This window comes from Drosophila subpulchrella, chromosome 2L, assembly GCF_014743375.2.
Source record: "Drosophila subpulchrella strain 33 F10 #4 breed RU33 chromosome 2L, RU_Dsub_v1.1 Primary Assembly, whole genome shotgun sequence".
NCBI lineage: Eukaryota > Metazoa > Arthropoda > Insecta > Diptera > Drosophilidae > Drosophila > Drosophila subpulchrella.
Window position 1 is genome coordinate 24,851,820 of NC_050610.1, and position 20,920 is coordinate 24,872,739.

At 43.9% G+C, this 20,920-nt stretch overlaps 1 protein-coding gene across 1 annotated transcript; it reads right to left on the reverse strand.

Annotated features, from left to right (window-relative positions):
- Positions 1 to 17,307: 17,307 nt before the first annotated feature.
- LOC119547495 (protein arginine N-methyltransferase 8) lies at positions 17,308 to 19,428 on the reverse strand. Its single transcript, XM_037854385.1, has 3 exons — positions 18,950 to 19,428; positions 18,662 to 18,891; positions 17,308 to 18,224 (listed from the first exon to the last, which is right to left on the reverse strand). Exons 1-3 carry the CDS (start codon positions 19,160 to 19,162, stop codon positions 17,588 to 17,590), a joined length of 1,080 nt encoding a protein of 359 aa, XP_037710313.1. The 5' UTR covers positions 19,163 to 19,428; the 3' UTR covers positions 17,308 to 17,587.
- Between the last annotated feature and the right edge of the window lie 1,492 nt (positions 19,429 to 20,920).

Consider the following 20,920-nt stretch of genomic DNA (forward strand, 5'->3'; position numbering starts at 1 on the left):
TGCTGTTTGATGGGTGATACCATGTTGTTTACCTCGATTTTTAGGCCTTTCTTGAGAGTGATAGGATCGAAGTGGACATGGAGCTGACTGGCCGGCGACAGATGGCTCCGTGGTGTTCCTGGTCACTCGGGGTGGCTGCTGCGTGTCGCCGGCTAAATAAACAAACTAGCTGACCCCGTACCTCATCCTTCAGCGGCATTGTGTCCTGTTGTCCCGTTGTCCTGTTGCTCTCGAAATCCCACCATACCGTCCGCTTGATTGCTTTTGTTGTCCTGTTGCTGGCGTGCAACAATATTGAGATATCGTCTCAAGTGTAAATTGTTATTGACACTTTGCGTGGCCCTCTGTTCGGCAGAAAATCATCGATGCCATCGCCCAGTTATTTCTCCATGCTTGTTGGTTGTTTACCCCAAGGTTTGTTTGCTTTGTGCATTTGATCAGCGCCAAACAACTGGGCAGATATCTTGGTCTTCCTCTGAAATTTTAATTAAACTGCAAAATTTACTTCCTTCTCTTTATGGCGCCTGCAGTTAATTAAAGTCCAGCTAGTGTTTTGAGTCTCTTTAAGCCTCTTCATCTGACGAGATGGATCAGAATGACTCGGGGAACTTGAGTGGGGCTCTTTGTCTCTAAGACTGACCTTCATGAGTCAATTGTACTATAAATTTAAGACAGACGAACATGATTGAATGAAGCTTCATCTGCCAACCCGCTCTCCTCGTAAGCTGGGAAATTCGCAATAAAGTGAATCGTTTCCTTGAGCTCATTTCAATATTCTGTTTAAGCATTTTATAATATTATCATTGTGCCTTTTATATTAAATTCCGAGCAGCGCACGACCAGCAGATTCATTTTTTATGTGCCACATCCTTGGCACGACGACGACGACGGCTCGAAATCGTCCTTTTGGCCTGAGTATATGTTAATAAAGTGCGTAAACTCGACCAAAATATGTACATTGGAGGCCTGGGAAATATGCATGATTGTGCCTTCCCCCATAAAGCAAACACACGTACGGCCGGGAAATGGGAAATACTGGCGTGGATGCGAGGAGGACATAAACCAGGCCGAATGACAAGAAAATCGTATAAAACCCGTCCGCTCTGCCCGCCGGCAGCCGTAAAGTGCAACGCAGTTGCAAAATAAAGAAATATGGAGTCAATAAAGGCAAATGTCCCACCAGCGATCCCTCGATAAGGAAGCAGGAGAACTCTTATTCTTGAGACTCCAAAAGGAAGTTCTTAAATTAGGGCATTTCCCTTAGCAGATGATGAGACCTCTGTTTAATTTTATAGGCCGGCAACCTCGCTAATCCGCCCTCAAAAGCCTGCCAATCCCTCATTGTGAACTAAATTCAAGCCTAAAACCATTTCCAATCCAGCAACTTTCTATTAAGCATAATTTGTTTTCATTACACAAAAGTTCCTCTGGAAACTTTCTCTCAGCTCCCATGCCCGGCTGAAATTTAATTGGGCCTACGCAGAGGAGTCCAATGAAATTTATTTGCCTGGTTCCCCCATCATCACAAAGGCCAAAATCATACAAAATCAGAAGCCAAAAATCAAAAAATTGCCCCGGGCCCGTTATTTGTTCTAGTGGAGAAATCGGAGGGGTTTGGCCATGGGTTTGGTTCAGCAACCACAACAAACTTACAAAGTTAAATGTAAAACTTTCGGAGGTCGAGGTCTGAGTGGAATGGAAGTCATTTTCATTACTGTCGCGGCGATTACTCAGCGAGTGATTTGTGTTTGATCTCTGGGCCACTTTTCAGGGGGCGGCGTAGTTAAACAAATGATTCGGCATCCTGATGGGGCGACGGAACGGTAACAGTTCATTTGCCTCGCCCGCCCGGCAACTTCTAGTGCTCTAATGAACGATATCCTGCCAGATATCCTGTCGGGTATCCAACTGGCAACTGGTCTCGTTTCGGCCCCAAAAGCGGGGCTAATATGCAAAGGCTCTTATCTGAAGTGTGACGTGGGTAGGCGGTGCTCGATGGTAGATGGTAGATGGTCGATGGTGATGGCTCGGTCCAGTCAAAAACAAACCCGCACAAAGCCGGAAAACGTGGCAATTGTGTGCCGGCCCAGCATCTCCAAAGCCTCATTCCTTCTGTTATTTTACACCCGGAGAAAACTGAACCCAAAAATCATAGTCTACGTTAAAATGTTAGGTTACGTTTGATATTTAAACAATGTTAGATTGATATTGAACATTGCAATTTCTCGATATCCCTCATTTACTCCCTTAATAAGTTTTCAACTGTCTAGACGTGTATTTTATTTTCAAGACTTTATTATTCTTAGCTTACTAAGCCAATTGAACGTATTTTTGTATATAGTATAATTTTGAATTTTTTTTAAATGTATTTAGTTTGGTTGTTTTGAGAAGTGTAGTCTTCCCAGAGTCTAAGGCGAAAATTGCCATTGTCTTCGGCTCGTTGTTGGTGTCGTTGCCAAAATACAAATATTCATTTGTGTATAAGCTGTGAAGGTCGTTTTATGAGAGCAGCCAAACCGCAACAAGCCATTCCACCGAATCCAGCGAAGCGTGTAGTCCTGTAGTCCTGTGGCCCCAAGCCCAAAACCCAGGCTCCAACTCGGGACCCTGCCATTCATTTGGTTCGTTGTGCTTCATTCATTAGCTTGCTTTCCGTTTCCGCTTCATTCAATCCACCCGATGGCTTCGCCACTGCTTTCCACTGACTTAATGCCATCGTCATCGCCATCGACATCGACTTTGACTTCGACTTGGACCCGAAACCGTAACCGTAGCCGTGGTCTATATGCTGCGTTAAATGTTGGCTGAAGTTTATTTCTATGCGGCAATTTTCGACTGACTCCTCTGGCTCCCTAGCCACCAACCCACTTCGCCATTCATTTTCAATTTATCTTGCCTAATATCGACATGCTCCTCGAGAGAAAGGAGCAGAAAGGAGTCCTGTGTGCTCGCCATTTCGTGTAGCTTAGCTGCCATTTCACTTCTTGGCTTATCGACTTTTATTCGAGCATTATTTCAGAATTAATAATTCAATTTCGAGACGCTGAAAGTGGAGCAGGCCGAAACCGACGACTTTGCCTGGGGAGCCAGCCGTTCAGCAAGTTTTCAATTTGGGAGAAGGAACTCCGCATTTTGACCCGCTTTCGGGCCGAATCGGAATCTCAAATTCCGATTGATTCATTTGTGTGTCAACTGCACTACACAACGACCATTTGCTCGCTCCCATTGTGGACGCTGTAAATCTTTTGTTGCACTGGCGTCGCCGTCTCCACGAGATCCCGATCCCCCACTTTTTGTATTAACAATTCTGGCAAAGTGCTCCACCAGCCAGCTCAGCCGGCTCTGCCCACTTTCATCTATTTTAATAAAGTTAAAAGCCACCCGAAAATGGCTTGAGCTCTGCTGCACGGATAAAAAATACTAGTTCATAGCGTTTTGATGGGTGGGTACTATAGAAAAGACAATAATTATTTCGGTTGCTTGATTTAAAAAATATACCTTGAAAATACTGATGAATCCGTATTTCAAATATTTTGTTGTATACTTTTAGGCACCTTTGAAAGTGATTTAAAAACCAATGACCCTTTCTACTCCTTTAACATCTTTGACATATCAAATCGAAATGTTGATATCTTAACCACCATTTTCTTATAGATATCACATATCTATATTTTTCTGTGTAGACTGGTAGTCTGCTGGTCCTCTCGGATGCTTGACACATTGCCAGGCGCTCCTTGCAGCGGAGGATTCAAAAATTTAAAACAGTTTTTTGGTTATATTTACCGGTTTAGTATATTAGAGAGTGGCTGGGAAAATCCTTGCCCAGGGAGGGAAAAGCGGAGAAAGCAAAAGGGAAAGCAGCACACACAGTCATTCATAAACATGGGGCTGCAGCTCCTGGTTTCTCCCGCTTCTGCCAAGTCAGCCGGTTGAGTTTTTCCAGTTGCACTTTTCACTGCTCCCAGTTCACACTGTTTCCCAGCCCCCTCCCCCTTTTTCGTCCTGCTGGCAAGTGGAAAGTGCTTACATTTTTCTGGCAGCGGAAATGCATATTGCTTCCGGCCTTTTATTCATTTCCCCTTTGCATTTTTTGCGCATTTGCCTCTGCTGCTTTTGTTGCTCCTGCTGGCCAGCAACTATTCCTAGTTTGGTTTTCTGGGAGGTAAAGGAGGATGGTTTTCGGGCTCCAGGTTTTGGGAGCCTCGTCGAGGGGCTCTTTACAAATTTTTATGCTGCGGTCATGCCAAAATGCATTGTAAATGGAAGGAGCTCTATATGAGTGTGTGTACGTGGCCGTATGGCTGCCTCAGTGTAAATAAGTTTTGAGTTTGTCTTTCGCTGATGTCGACCGCACACGGTCCTCCTTTTCATTCTCCCTCTTTCGGAAGGCCAGTGCGAAGAATCAGCGGCAAAAAACTGCAGATTGTTATGGCTGTCAGGACCCGGAGAGCGCTACACCACACTGAGAAAAATATTTAAATGATAGAATTAAATACATTTTGGGTAAAAGTGAAATCAGCAAAATGGGTGGCTTAACATGGGCTTTAATATGTTGTGCTTAGAGTCCTTATAAATACCGAAATATACTTTTAAAACCTCTAATAATAAATGTATAATTGAAAAATAAGTGAAAAAGGTGTCTAAAAGTATGCTACCGTATTTTTAGAGTCAGTATAAGTGCCAAAAAATGTCCATGTTCAAGATATCTGTGAAAAAAGTAAGCCATATAATAATTATTTTGCTAAAATTTAAAAAACCCATATTGTCTAAGCTATGAGTTTCTGTACTAGGTTTTAAATAGAATCTTACAGCTCTAAAATACTTTATATAACAACTTTCAGTGCTTAATACTGTCTACCATTGAGAAATTCACAACAGCCTGTTCAGTATTTTTTTTCCATTTGAATAAAACACAACAAAGAGAACACACTTACATAGCTTCAAAGACGACATTCCATGGCTTTTCACTTCCTTTGAAGGCCGTTTTAAAATTCCAGCCCGAGCATTAGCAACACCATATCGAGTTCTTATACAACATGACCCGTACATTTCGTTTTATGGCGGTCTAATTTAAATTTTTCCAGTGCAACACGGTTTCAGTGCCAAATTTCACGCACAGATACTGAGCGGTTTTCCCTTGCTTTTTTCGACATTTTTCCTTTTCTTTTTTTTTTGACTCGACTCGACTCGCTTTTCTCCTGACTGCTGATGATGTTTTTGTCGTTACGCTTTGTGTGGCTGTGTGTCGTTGGCTGGAGCTGATGTGTTTCTGCGGGTCAGGGGTCAGGGGTCAGCTGCTCAGTGGATGTGGAAGTGGAAGTGGAAGTGGAGAGGGTATCGCCACGAAGCCCCTCCTGCAGGCCATCATTCGAGAGTGCTACACTAGAATTAATCTTTGTCAAACGGCGTGGCTTTCGAGTCCAGATGAGAGCCAGATCCCGAGCCCCCGCCACATGGCAATTGAGATACATTGACTGGGTTCTCGACTGCAAATCGAAGGAGCAACAGCAGTGGCATTGGCAATGCCAGGACCAGGATACGTGGCTACATGGATACGTGCACTATCTGTCGATCGAGTTGGACAGGCCTAAGCCGGCAATTCCGCCCGCCTCTTACATGGCCGAAAGCAACCCTTTTTGCCAGTCCATCCAGGCAGCTCATATGCATAACGTTCTCGCAAATTTTGCCCTTGCCAAGAAGGCCCGGCAAACAAATTTGCAACCAAAGTGCTTCGCTCCGTGCACATTGGCACATTTTTAATACACTCCACTTCTTTCTGAGTGGGTGGGCGTGACCTTTTGGGGTGGGGTTACGGGATGTGGTAAATACACCGAAAAATCGTACAGGGTGTTGTGTCCTAACCTTCTGACTTTTGAACTCTTATTCAATGATTTCGAGTTAAAACAGCTAATGGTGTTACATAATACGGTAATGTATCAAAATACCCTTTTAAGGGTATAAGGAGTATTTATATTTTACTGATTCCATTTGTATCAATTTATTATCATAGATCTCATACGACATAGACTTTTTAAAATAACTAAGTGTATTTAAGTCGGTTGCATGTAATATTATTGATGGATTAGAATAATATAAATCTTAAAAAAACTTTAGAGGTTTTCTTATTTAATAAGTAATTTTTAAAAATTACTAGGACCTCCTTTGACAATAATTGATGGATCTTAAAGGTTTTTCGCACCCGAAACTTTTTCTTCCAGGGTGCAAGGTGCCGGGTAAGTAATTCTAATCTCGTTCCGCACACAGAGTCGCCTGCCCCTCGAAATGTGGCCCTTCCAGTAACACGTGTCTGGTAGTTTTCAAGTGCTTGCAGCTTGATTTGATGTAATTTATTGAAAATTTATACAAATTTGTGCTTGTCTTTGCACAATAGCCCTCGTGCCCAAGACCCCAGGCTCCCAGACTCCCAGACTCCCAGACTCCTAGACTCCCCTACTTTCCATCCCCATGCCCATGCCGGGCAGCCTTCTTCGTCTGAACTCGTTTGTACTCTGTTATTGGCAAAAACTCGAACCGAGAGCCGGGAGTCTTGTGCATGTGGGTCACGTAGCCATGTGACTTATACGAAATGCAAATGAAATAGTATATTCAGTGGGTGGTGGTCCTTTGGATCCTGGGTGGCCTGTGTTGCCTGTGTGCCTGTGCCACGGGTGCAAGTGGCAAACTGCCCAAAAGAGTCCGGCTGCCGTGTCCGTGGACACTTTGTGTGCCACGGCCATGGAATTCGAAATCCATGCCAGCAGCTGTAATAGAATTGCTTCTCGTTCGCTGTTTCTTCTGGCTTGCATAAGATAAATGTGCGAATTTGCGCCAAGTGAAAGTGTTTTTGATAAATGTGCGAGGGACTAGGACTACGGCGGCAATCGTAAATCGTGGGCGGAATCGAAGGACGCCCGGAGTGATCCTTTGATTATTCAGCACAACAACGGAGGTCCTTTAAAGAATCGCAGCGATTTCCCGACTCCATGGCTACGCTGCCCAGCTTCCCATTGTCCGTCGTTTTGATCCTAGTGCCATCCACACTTGTCCAGTTTTGGTGTTCTTCGCAAGGACCTTCGTCCTTCATCCTTCGTACACCCACTCGCCTGCTTTATGATTTCGTTTGATTGTTTGGTTGCTGGCGCTACTTTGTTGCCATTCTGCGCTGGGGCCAACCCAGCTGACTGTCTGCAACTTTGCTGATTTCATTGCTTGATTTCCTCTCGTTGATACCCTGCCAGAGAACGAGGGGTTCCATAAATCATGGAAAATCAGAGCTTGAAGTTACCATTTACTTCCTGGTTCCATCAGCCACCTTTATATTATGTATAAATGTATATAATAAATACATTGCCAAAATACCAACATCAACTCAGCAATTTTTTGTGGCCTTCCTACAAAATATGAGTTATATTTTCCAGCAAGGGTATTTTCCTTACCTGTCTTATGAAGGCCAAATTATTTTCTCAGCTTCCTGCTATATTTTCCTTTTATTTTCCATTTCAATTTCGTTAAGTTTTGGGTGTCTGTCTTGGCTCTTCCTTGGCAGATACGTGTGGGTTTACGCTCGGACTCCATAATAGAATTATTTGTATCAAATTGTGGCAACCGAAAAAAACGAAATGAAATGGAAGTGGGGCAGGAAGACCAAGCACCAACGCACTCTAACACAATTGGAAACTTGCACAAAGGCATTTTTATTCGCCTATGCCCAGAAAGCCCAGAAAGCAGCGCCCGGAATTGAATTAAAAGTTGCCATTTTTTGCTGGCTGGCTTATCTGGGCCGCAAACATTCTGCTGCTGCTTTCTCCCTGGCCCCTTTTGGCTTTCATTGGCAAAAAGTGTTGAGCTGTGAAAGTTGGCTCGCTGGCGCAGGGCGAAAGTAATTCCGAATCTAAAGATTCCCGGGCAACTGACGCCGCTGATGCTGCTGCTGCAGTGACAAATGAACCCGGGTCGGGGTCACCAGCTGGAATCTGGAGCGTATCTGGAGCATAACGGAGCCTCTGCTCCTCTTCGATTTTGGCATGCGAATGCAATCAGCACCTGGCCGCATCCCCTTGTCGTTATGACACGAGCTTTTGTGATCAATATGTTTTCGAGGGCCAGGACACCACCTGCCACGCCTTGCAATTTGTTGGCATCACCGGGGGGCTTCGCTCTTCCTTTTCCCACAGATAGCAACTGCTGACAGGAGGAGCAGGAGGGTCCTCCCCCACATCCTTTTTTCCCCAGCTGCTGACAAAGACGAATGGCAAGTGCGACGTTCGCGCAATCAGCGGCGGAATAATCAAAAATGAAAATAAGCATTGCATACTTCTCGGCGCTCCGCACGAGCAACGCGCAAAAAATCGTTGCCATGGAAAAAGGCGCTTCATCTCTGGAAATACTTACCCGGGGATTTTCAATGAAGTATGTATTTATTAACCTTTTTGCGGTTAATAATTCAGGTGCTTCGGTCTCAGAATAATACCTTTTATGTAAGCCCTGGCTGGTCTGCTATTCTTGTCTCCTTTCCGACTTTAATTTTAATAATAAGTTATTGTAGCAGCCAGGTACAATTATTCATTATTAGTTGACCTATAATAACAGATTCGCTAGGTACACTAGTCAAAAACTTATCATATATCAGGTAAAAATATTGGCAAAGCACTTAAAAGTAGGCTGTAATAATATAATAAGAGGGAAGTCTAAGGGGTCAATATATCGTTGCATTCTTTTATACACTTTTAAAGTGATATTAGTGTTTTATACAAATTTCATCTTTCTTTTATGTAATACTAGTGCAACATGCTTTAAACCTTGAATACAGTACAATTAACCGAATAAAGTATAAAAACGATTACTATTGATCCCTCTAGATGCTCAGCTATTCAGAAAAGTTGGTACCCACCACCCACAAATGACACTTTGCCCCCATTCCCAGGCGATTGATTTATTGAGAGATTAATGCCAACGATTTCCTTTACTGCTGGGCGTTAGTTTTTTTGCACTTTGCCATATTGGGGCCATGAAAGCGGCGCTGTCACTTCAATGTGCGGCTTTCTCCCAGTGAGTCTGTGTCTGTGAGTCTGGATCCTTGCAAAGTCCTCGGTTTGCCGGCAGCGTACACATGAGTTATTGGCTCGATAGTGCAAACACTTGCAAATGCGGGCAAAGGGGATGCCCCCTCACAGGCACACATAGGGGGTTTAAAACAAGACTTTGTATTGCACTGAAACATTCATAAGTTTCTGCGAGAATCAGGTACCCTCCTAATCAGCTGTGGGGCCTCGAAAACGCCTAACGAACTTATGCAAATTCCCGGCACCACTGTCGGCATGAATCTCAATTTGGGGGCCGCCAGCAAAACTTGGGCATCCTTTGATGTTTGCTCAATTAACATAGGCGAGAACCTCACAACCTCGTAGCCTCACCACCGCCGGGTCTGCAACACTTAAGCGGATTATGAAAGCTGGAAGTCTGGCAGCCGTAAGTCGTGATTTTTTAATAGCTAAACTTCGGCAGCGCCGCGAAAAGCGAAATTTTCCTCTAAAACGTGACTGATTTCCTGAGGAAACTCTGCCAACAATGGCTTAGACACAATGTTTGGGTATATCTGGGCGTAGCAGCGGCGCAGACCTATCTGCAGAAAACCAGAGAGCACAAATACTTTGCGCTCAAGCTAGAAGGTACTAGAGATACATTTATTATTCGTAGGTGCACCAGAGAGAAATTTGAGAAATTGCAATAAAGAAATCCATTCAGGAAGTTCCTTGGATTAATCGACTTGTTTAAGTGTATAAAATCCGAAACTTAAAAACAAAAACTTTAATTTAATGGATACAAGGTGTGCCTATGAGTATATTTACCACTCTTTTTTCCCAAGTGAACTCTAGCCCACATCGTAAACTTTTGCAGCTAGAGCTTTCCAAAACTTTTCAGCTACAGCCACAAAAAGAGTCCTTTTCCGCCTCCTCCCGAAATGTGGATTACGCACACATTGAAGGGCCGAGCGTACCGCATCTTGTACTATAGCATACCTTGCCACTCCGAACCGCACTCTTGGAAATGCTTAATTTGCTGCCGCATATACATATTCGCGCTATCTGCCGCCTTCCACGGCTAACCGAAAATGAGCTTCGATGAGCCCAAATAGTTTCGTATTTCTGCCGAACCTCTGCTAAGTGCTTGTCGCTCCAGGACCCGTTCCTCGAGATATTGCTTCTCCACTCCGCCGCAACGATGCCACGTAACTTCATTAACGTTCCTGACTGTCTACAGAGAAATAAATATTATAAATACTTACATTAATTTAACTATGTTTTATAATACTGTAGATAATATCAGAATTTCAATTTGAATACCATATTTGATTCATTTGACTGACTGGTACTAAATATCCTTCAAAAATACCATAATAATATTGTTATCATGGTTTTTTTAAATTTACTGGGTAGCAGGAATACGAGAAAATGTTATTTGAAAATTATATTACAAATAATATATTAGTTGTACTAATATTGATCTATACTCAGATATTCTATGTACTGTCTCTTTGAGCATTGTTACTCAATAGATAAAAGTGTAAACTTGTTACTGAACTTTGGTATCCGTGTATCTGCTCGTTGCGGGTGTTGCATTTCAGCGTTCCAGGCGCTAAATGCATTTCGGCTGCTCGTCTACAGAGGTAAGGAGTGAGTAAGGAGTGAAGTAGGTGGTGTGGCAGCCTATGGGTAATTTCCTTCGCGGCGCCGCCAGCCAAAGCAAAGTTTAATTAATTTTCCTGCGGCTTTTGGCTTCGGCGGCGTGGCTCTTAAGTGGTTCTCCTCCGCCAGATGCTCCCTTTTCTGGCCGCAGGTTTTATGTCTTTGTCAAAATACGGGGGCCTCGAATTTTCCAATTTTCACTGCTCTTTATTGCCTGCCAGCGGCCTCGTTTTCATTCCCTTCCATCGGAAATGGCAGTTTCAATTTAGCCGTAGCATCGACAGTTCATTAACTCCAACAGCTACGTAAATTGACCGCGTTTGGCATAGTTGCAGAAATATATTTACCACAAAATTACACAAATCAAATGCATAATTCTGCTCTAATGCCCGACCGATGAACCTGCACAAAAAGATCAAATGTAGTGACGGCATTTGTTTTTAGATTTGCGAACCGCAACGCAATCAATTGCATCCAGACAGTCGGGGTGGGCAATCCAGACAGCCAGCCATTCCACAATCCATCCATCCATCCATCCATTTCGTCATGTTGAAACGACCACAATAAAGCATGTAAGTGGATTAAACTCAACCACTCATTAAATTACGAGTGCGCTGCTCTATGAAGTGGGGACCACAGCAACCGCAAAAACATCCTTTGACTACGGAGCCCAGTATTGATATGTCCTAATAACATAAATTGTCAAACAACTGAAGGGACGTCATGCAAAAGAAGGGGCACGGCTACTGGCCAGAGCAAATCAAGATTAGACCCGTGAGTTCGCACACTTCGACCGCTGTTTTCGACTCGTCTGCAAGTCAAAGGACCAAAGGACTGCCAGAGACGTTCGCAGGAATATTCCATGAACTCAATGGATTTCCCGGCCATTAATGCGATTGTAGCACTGCCTGAAAAACCGCACCGTCAAGCGGCTTAAAGAACTGTCAGCTTTCCTCAAAGGCAATAACGTAGACCGACTTAAGGTGGCCCACACTCCTCAAAATGATTCTGCGTCAAGAAAACCACACTGGCTTTAAGAAATATTTGTACTATAGAACATATTTTAATTTAAAGCTTTTTAATTATTTCTTAAAAAATTAGTAGCTTAGTTAACTTTACTGTTTCTATATATGGTGCAAACCAATTAAGACATTTTTTAAAGCTGCCAAAAAGTATGCAACTATATATCTCAATTCCAGAAGACCGCTGCGAAAGACAACGTATGCTTTTTTAAAGCATACTTATAGGTACTTTTATAATTATATTTGTTAATTTCTATTTAGGTAAAAGGTGTTTTTTTATAAAAATCAAAGGAAGTACATTTTTTTTGAGTGTAGAAGAATCTGCAAAAGAGGAGCCACTGACGATGCGATTCAGTTATGGCCTTCCGAGTCAAGTGAATGGCAAAGGGCCCCAGTCATCCTGGATGTCAATGGACATATCAGTTAACGGCGCACCGCAAGAAAGTATCCAACGGCAGTATCGGGGAAAAAATCCACAAAGGCACATCGGACTGCCAGATGCCACAAATGGCCAGTGGGTGGTTTACATAGAAGCTATGGGGCTTTACCCCCCACAGTTAGAGCTGCACCATTGCCGCCAGCTTGGCATATTGATTTTAGTTTTTTGTTGAACTACATATTTGAGTCCCCCTGGCGTGTTTACCTTAACTATTTGCGTTGACCTGTTGTGCTTGGACGCTCGTTATGAATACATTGTTTGCATATTGGAGACGGTGTATGGAGCAAGGACCAACTCAGTTTCTCACTTCAATTAAAAGTGGAAAGCCATTTCCGGCACACTCCAGAGCTTTGCTTTTCACAGGAAGGTATATTAAGTCAGGAAGTTGAACAATTAAAGGAAATACTGGAGAACTTCTAAGTTGAATTGCATTCCCAAGGATTTTCTGTCAAGCTTGTATTTTATACAAGACCTATTTCTCAATATCAAGTTAACTTTTGTCATTAGTTTAATTGCTGCGTCGGCAAATAAGTTACTTAATATTATGTTGCATTCCCAATAAGTCGTTACTAAAATATTCATCATGTTAACTTTCTCTAACAGATAACAAATAATAACCTTAACACGGCATTGAGAAAAACTGACTATTTATTTTCAGAGGAAATGGGTTTACACCCCTTCAATACAAAATGCCGCATGCAAAGTGGCAGAATAAAAGGCACCCAACATTAATTGTCAACTGCCTTAATTGCCCGTTTTCGTTGCACCAAAATCCGCAGCAGTGGCAGCGGCGTAATAAAAAGTACAGTATCTGAGGCACACGAGCGAGCCCGTGCCCAAGTAGGAATCGCGCTGCAGATTGCTGGGTCAGGTTAGGTCAGGTCAGGCCAGGGATCTGGGAGTGGATCTGGGAGTGGGATAGCCGGGTTAAGGCCGTCCGCTTGGCCAGAGGACCGGGCCTCGAGGCTCTGGCTCTGTTCTATTCTGCTGGTGCTGCAGCGGAGCTGACACGGTGACCTAAAGGCGACAACAGCCGCATGCAGAATGGAGCTCGGAGCACGGCAGAAGAACACTGATAGAAAAAAATCTATTTAAATTTAAAAAACCTATAAAAATTCACTAAAGAATAGAAATCACTTATAACAGTGCCAAAGAGTATGCAACAATATTTTTTAAAGACCCATTCCGCTAGACAGCTTTCTGATTTTCAGTGCATACTTTTAGAAACCTTTACTATTTTGATACATTTGTATATATGTCACTGCATACTTTTAGACACCTTTACTATTTTGATACATTTGCATATATGTCAATTCCTTTATAATAAAAAAATCCATTATTTTATGTATATTTTTCACTGTGTATTTACAGCAGCGTCACAATGGAAGCAGCCCACAAACAACACACTGAAATTGTTTGCTTTGTGCCTTTGGCTGGCTGGTTGGTTAGGGAAAAGCCAGCAGTGCTAATAAACAATGGGCCACGGCACGGGAAAATGGAAAACTGGGTCCAAAAGGGGGACCAGGAGCTGGGGGAAGACGCATCTGAGACTTCCTGGGCGCTGCGAGCTGTCGCTACTAGATGTTTTTAGCTGTTTTACGCTTTTAGGGCAATTTGGGGACAACGTGGCGTATGCGTGTCGTGTCTACTGTCTACGCTGCCTTTGCAGGTGTCAAGTGCCAAGTGTGTAGTTTACCGCAAAGTGCTGCCCCGTATAGTATGTAGTATATTCTATATGGTATGTATGCATGTTTTAGTTTTCATAACCCGGAGCGCTAAAAAATAACACAACAAAGGACCTTTCCCATTCGAAAGGCACTGCGGCAGCTATAATGGCCACCGCATAACAGGCATACAGCCATACAGCCACACAGCCACAGAGCCGAGAAAGGACCTTAAATTGTTCAATTCAAAGGCTTCTGCGGAGCATTTACGAGCGACAACAGGAGCACACAACGAGTCCTGGGCCAGGACCAAAGGGAAACTCGTTAAATGCCATGGCTGCCTGCCTGCCTGCCTGCCTGCATATATTGTTTGTGGCAGCATGTAAAGATGGGCCTCCTTTCCACGGAGGCGACTTCAAAGGGGAGTGAAAGTTTTCTTTGTCATCTATTAAGGCATTTCCTGCGGATGATTTATCCAGGCCGCACAACCCCTACTTTCCCCAAAAGCGAGTTGTTAAGGTGGAAGTTTCAGATGTATCCACTTTAAGGGCGACTGTAATCCTGGCAGACTTTGTGTAGCCGAGCCAACAAATTAATTAGTTTTCAACACTCGAGTTACTTTAAATGGCAATTCGTATAATTAATTTCGCACACATTGGCACGAGAAGTGCAAAGCAAATCGAAGTCATCAGCAGAGTGGTCGGAAGTATTTGGCATACGTAAAAGGACCTGCTGGGCCAGGTCAGGGGTCACACATTCAGATCCAGATCCATTGAGAGCCAAAGGAAGCAATTTTCCTGCCGAATGCGTTTGCACAAAGCGAAGATATTGCAGAGTACACAGAAGATACGAATGGGAGCAGTGGTTACCAGAGCACCAAAGACTCCAAGGACTTCGAAGGACTTCGAAGGACTCCCAGTGCAATCACTCAAACGGCTAAGAAATCAACTGCCAAAGTCATAAATTTTCGGTTTGCAAACTGCAAATTATTCCAGCATCATCCATTCCTCTCTTTTGCTGGCAAAAGTTAAATAATGCAAGGGCTGCACAACATGTGAGCTTGGATTTGAGTTGGTGTGTGTGGGAGACTGCTACTTTCTGACTACGGCCAGTGAAAAATTGTGCAGAAATATTTAAACTGCAATTCCAAAGCGATTTGTTTTATGGCCCCCAAAGCTCGAGCTTTGTTTCGCCGCCGGCTCCGGATGCGGATGCGGATACGGACCGACTTCCGGTTTCCACTCCGCTGCCCGCGACGGCGCGGAGAACTTAACTCGGATTTGATGTGGCCAAGCAGCTGTTAATGCTGCATGATTTATGCTGCATGCAGCTCATTATATGCCACTAAATCAGGGCAGCAAAAGCTCAATGTCGCTGGGAATTTTTGGCAGTTCGTAGGGGGAGACTGAGAGATGGAGGGAGACTCCTGCGAGTAGGATGTGTGGTCAATGCACTGCCGCTTCCGCTTCCGGTTCTACCACTTCCGCCCAGCGGTCGTAAATTTCGTGCAGCCGCTTTGCATGTCCTCCAGTTCTCCAGTTTTCCAGTTTTCCCACTCCCGTTTATTATTTTATCGGAGCGGCGTCTGCACTCCGCTGGAGCTGCCAATTGTCATCGCCAGCCAGCCATCCTGCCTTCCAAGTCCGCGCTCGCATCCTGATCCTGGCCATCCTGACGGACCATTGTCCTCCGCCTTTGTATCCTTTCCCGAATGATTTGTTTGCCAGCCTGCAGTTGGCTTGTTTTTCTTAGCTACCGCGATAAATCAACACTCCAACGCCCTTCCCATCCTTTGGTGACCCCGAACCGAGTCGACTGAGCTTTCGGATTACTATGCATTAGTACGAAATTAGAACTATTATATTTATGGCGCAAATAGTCCGCACATCATTTCTGCAGCGCCCAGGTAAAAGGTAGAAAGGCAAAAGCCAAAAGGGGTAGAGCAAAACGTAAAGAGGCAAAAAGCCTAAGCTCCTGCACTGGAAGAAAGGGAGTTTTACAATGACTAAAAGGAATTTAATAGGTATTATTAAGAAATTTTATTTAAGTTTATAATCTTTCTGTCCGTGATTTAATTTTGTAGATAATTTATGTTGGTAAGTATATACATTTAAGTATCAGAAAACCTTCTTAAAAACCATTGCCTACTTTTGTACAGCCGCTGAAAAGGTTATTTCGCTGCCGACTCTCTGCCGCAATACGCACAGTATACAGTTCGATGTACAAGGAGTTGACCAAGTAGTTGCTTTCCCAAAGCTCTGAAAAATGTTTTTCCTCTTCCGACCCTCTGCCGATACACGCACAGTATACACCTCAGTGTAAACAAAGTTGTCTAATATTTTCTCAGTGTATCCACAGAGCTATTAGACACGCCTAGCAGTCACTGTCTGGCGTTGGGCTGTAATAAAAACATAAAATGTTGCACATTATGCAAACAAACCCACATGCACAGTGGCTCCCACTCACACCCGCACTCACACACACACACACTTAAGCTTCGGCGATGGCGCCGCATGTCTAACGGTTTCGTTCGCCATTTGCAAACACACACGCACACAGGCACACACACTCACGCCCACAAGGACGAGGCCGAGGACGCACAGACACGGATGGATACCTTGTGCTAAGCAAACTTTGGCCCTGCCAGTGTGTGTGTGCGGAGAACATTAAATTTATTTGAAATTATTATTATGCGCATTTACCTAACATTTGCATAACCGTCAACGGTTTGCAGGTTCGCAGGAGGAGCCCTTCTCGGCGGGCCAATTTGCGAGAGAAATGTGGGGAACTGGGCCAAAGCAAAGGCAAAAGCCAAACAGCTTATAATGTGATTGAAAAGTCCGCGCGGAGTGATCCAGAGTGAATCTTTTCCTCGACTTAAAGCGCGTTTTTCGCGCTTCAGGACCTGCGATATTTAACCGAAATATTTTGTCATCTGTTATGGCAAACAATATTATGCATTCGCTTAATGCGCTAGTTTATGGCTCCAGCTACTGACCGGCATAAATAAGCAGCGGTGAAAAAATGAAAAACGGTAGCCAGCACAAAAAAAATATACATACCATATATATGAAAATAAAAACATGGCGCATAAATTAAAAGCAACGTGCACTAGATTCGCCCACATCGCACACACAAAGCTGCACACATCGGAAAATTGTTTTAAATAATTAAATGCTGGCGCTGCACTTATTTACACCATTTACCAAACTGTGTGCACTAGGTGTGCATGGAAAACAAGCTGGATGTCGGTGTGTTTCCAACTTTTGGGATACCCTTTTAGAATGTTGCGTACTGAATTACAAATTTGTATGCTTAAGTGGTCCTTTTTTGATTAAATTATGGTATTACGGTGTTATGGTAAAGGTGTCTAAAAGTATGCAATGCAAAATAACGTTAGACAACAAATATTGTTGCATACTTTTAGTCTCATTATTAATTGAATTCAAATCTGCACTGTTTCTAGGGTACTCTCAATTATTAAGGTGGACTAGATATTTTTAGGTGCCGTAATATTTCATTTTATTAATATTATTGTAACTAATATATCTAAGGAACACGATATTTTTCTGTATTCAGGGTGAGCCCAAGTTGAATCCTTTGCACATGTTTTCGACTGAATGCTAGCATAGAGATGTTTTTGTGTATGCCTACACACAATAAAATCATATAGATATTGCACACAGGCAATGTGGCTGGCTTTTGCTTTATTTTACTGGTCGTTCATTTTATTGTGATCGGATGATATTTTGTATGGCGTATTCCTCCTCCCCATTCCTAGACCCCATCCACTGCCAGGGAGCTGGAGAGCACGAAGGCCTGCTGGCTGGTGACCGACTTCTGGCTGCCCTCGAAGTCCACAAAGATGTCGACCTCCAGGTCGAAGATGCTATCCTTGCTGGCTTTCAGGCCGAACACGCCCTTGATTACCTCCCCCGCCTTCACGGGGAGCGGGGTCTCCAGATAGAAGACCGTCTGGATCCAGTGGGTCCACGGGGCACAGGGCGACGTGCTGAAGCCGATCCCTTGCGGAGTTTTGCTAAATCCCACATCGAAGTAGGCCACCAGGGCGTGAACCCAGCCGTTCCGGGTGACCTTCAGCTCGTAGAAGGATCGAAAGTCGGCGGACTGGCGCTGCTCCTTGTAAAGGTCCAGCGACTTGACCAGGCACGCCTGGCTCATCATTTGGCAGCCGGTCACGCGCTCCATCACCGCCAGCGACTCGCACCTGCGCCGGATGGCCGACAGGTCGAAGCCGTGCACGTCGTGCCAGAAGCCGAGATCCTGGTCCTGCCCCTGGATGGCCGCCACATAGAGCTGCGCCGAGTCCGGAAAGATGTGCCCTCCGGCGGAGAGCCACTTGTCCCGCGCAAAAATCAGCGAGTCCAGCATATTCTCGGAAAACAGGCAGGAACTGTGGCGAAATGGTTTCGGGTCAAAGGTTATCGGTGGTGGAAATAACTCTGCGAAAATTACTCAGGGAGCCAAGGCAATTTAGACATAGGCTCGTACACAAAAAAATTACACCAGTAAAAAATAATATAATACGAAAATCGTTTTTACGGCTCCATTTCTCAAATTTAGAGCCGATTATTTTTTTGGCTGTATTAATATATTCTGCTTTTACTACAACTATTTTACTCTTTCTTCGATTAGGTTAATTAAAAAAAAGAAAACATTCAAGTTTATACAATTCTTTGGTAAAATGACATGTTTTCTTTAGATTAATAAATCGTTGTATATCTTGAAATTGTTGGTTCTGATAAAACAAAACATATCAAAAACTATGATAAATATTTTTGGTTATTATGATTTGATTTTCATAACACAAGTGTTGAATATTCAACTCACCCCATCCAATCGCATAGAATAATGTCCACCTTATCGATGTCAGCGGGCAGTTCAATGTCCTCCACTTTTCCCCTTATCACAGTTATAACATTGCCGAATCCATTATCGTGGACTATACGATGGGCATAGTCCGTGATGCTGGCCGCATCCACAGCCAGGACCTTTTTGGCCCCCGCCTTGGCGGCAAAAATCGAAAGGATGCCCATGCCGCAACCCACGTCCAAGACAGTCTAAGGATTCGGAAGATATCTTATAGGGGCTCTTTATAGCGATTACCACTCTACCCACCTTGTTCTTGAAGGAATCGTTGTAAAGGATAGCGTCGCGAAATGCCGTAACTCGTACAGGATCCTTCAGCAGCCACTCGTGCACCTCGATGCGGCTGTAAATATTGAAATACATTGTCTCCTGCTGACGCCGCTCCTTGATTCGCTTGAGGGCCAACTCAAGATGGCGATCTGCATCGGACTTCAAATCCTCCTGTTCCAAGTTGTTAAACATGTTTTTGTAGACGATATTCTTTGCAAATGTTCAAAATTCCAATACGGAAATCCCACAGGTATATGGATGTCTAAGATCTGACTTGATTATGAGAGAAAAGGCAAAATGGCTTATTTGGCCTGGCTAGTTTTTCATAATTAATTCCTTAAATTACCGCCCCCCGCACCCCGCACGTGCATTAACTAATTAAAAAGCTCATTAGCGTACATAAATCAGCGTTATGCAGACATAAATTTCATTATTACATCCCAGCCAGCTCCGCTGACCTACTACCACTGCTCCACGGATGCGGGACAAAGGACCACGATGACGAGCTGGGGCAGCAAACAAGTTTGGTGGAGAAAGCCACCGGACGAGGGATATCATTCACTCCGCCGAAGACGTCGTCATTCCATCCAACCCATCCCATCCCTCCGAATCCCCAGAAAACAATGTCTTCGTCTAGTCGGGCTCGCAATTATGGCCACACTGCTTCCGGACATTCCCAATTCGATTGTGGGAACGGGAATGGCAGCGAGAAAGTGAAAAGTGAAAGATGCCCTTCCATTCCCCCTGTATTTTTGTGTCTTATTTTTTTCGCCTTCAGCAGCATCAATCGCTGGATTCTTGACTTAAGCAGGGCACAGCAGAGCGTGAAAACATCATAAAGATGAGAAATTATTATCTGGTTCATGTCCAGGGGACTGGGGACTGGGGACAGGGGACAGGGGACAGGGGACTGCGGACAGGGGAGCGGCATTTAGCTGCTCTGTTAGCGGCCCTGAATGAAATATCACATCCTGCAGAGGAATAAAAATCAGCGTCGGTAAAAAATACACACATAAGAGAAGTAGAAGTAAGCAGGAAGCATCCGGAGCTCGAACAGGAAGCCGAAGATACTATACACACCCACTCCCCCCGACGAACGATAAACGCTCGCAGCGTCAAAAGACAATGATGAGGCAGGATGGTCCGGGAAAGGGTGCACAGTCAGAAAAATTTATAAAATATAGTGTCATAGGATGTATAGAACGGCAAGAACAATGGAGAGCTAGAAAATAAAATGGTATTTTAAGTGATCTGTAGATGGGAATATGAAACAATTCTATATAAACGTATGTTTCAATTTATCAAGAGTCAGTTCGGAGCCCAAACTAGATAAGCTACCACACCAAAATTGGTCTTAAAATATTTTTTACGTATTATATGCTTACCCTAAGAAATGTTTTCGCCTCAAGAGATCCCAATTAGTTGCTAAAAACACTTGTTTTTTGGTTGCCTATGGCATACATATGTTTTTGACATTGCACACCTATTAAAAATTTATCTTATTTTTCTTACCTGTGAGTCTTATCCTTACCTTAGGTATATTTTTTTCCGTGCAAGGACCTAAATCGGGTGAGGAATATGGAAGCTGGCAAGCAGAGAAATAAAAGCCAGCCTCTGGTCGGCATCAAAAGTGACGAAAAATTGTAAAAATAAAATATAATGGCAACGCAGGACTTTCTCGTCCTGGACTCGGGCGATAATTTTTTATTTGTATGCCGCCGAGGGCCAAAAGGGTGATGGGGTGGTGGGTGGTGGGTGGCAGTGAGTGGGCGGATCAAGCACACACACACACACACACAGGAGACAAATACAAACACAAACACTTTGCGGGCATCGCCGTCAAGCTGCGCGTTATCCTTTGTGTAATTTCTGGTTTAATGAGGCGGCATTGGGATGGACCCACCCCCACCACCCCTTCCGCCCCCGGCAAGCCCATAGGTAAGCATTTTT

What these genes read in the sequence shown, in the direction of transcription:
- LOC119547495 (XM_037854385.1), bottom strand. Translation starts at nt 19,162, where the DNA reads ATGTTTAACAACTTGGAACAGGAGGATTTGAAGTCCGATGCAGATCGC. An exon ending in ACGATTCCTTCAAGAACAAG is followed by an intron (nt 18,892 to 18,949) that starts GTGGGTAGAGTG and finishes CCGAATCCTTAG; the next exon opens with ACTGTCTTGGACGTGGGTTG. An exon ending in ATTCTATGCGATTGGATGGG is followed by an intron (nt 18,225 to 18,661) that starts GTGAGTTGAATA and finishes ATTTCGCCACAG; the next exon opens with TTCCTGCCTGTTTTCCGAGA.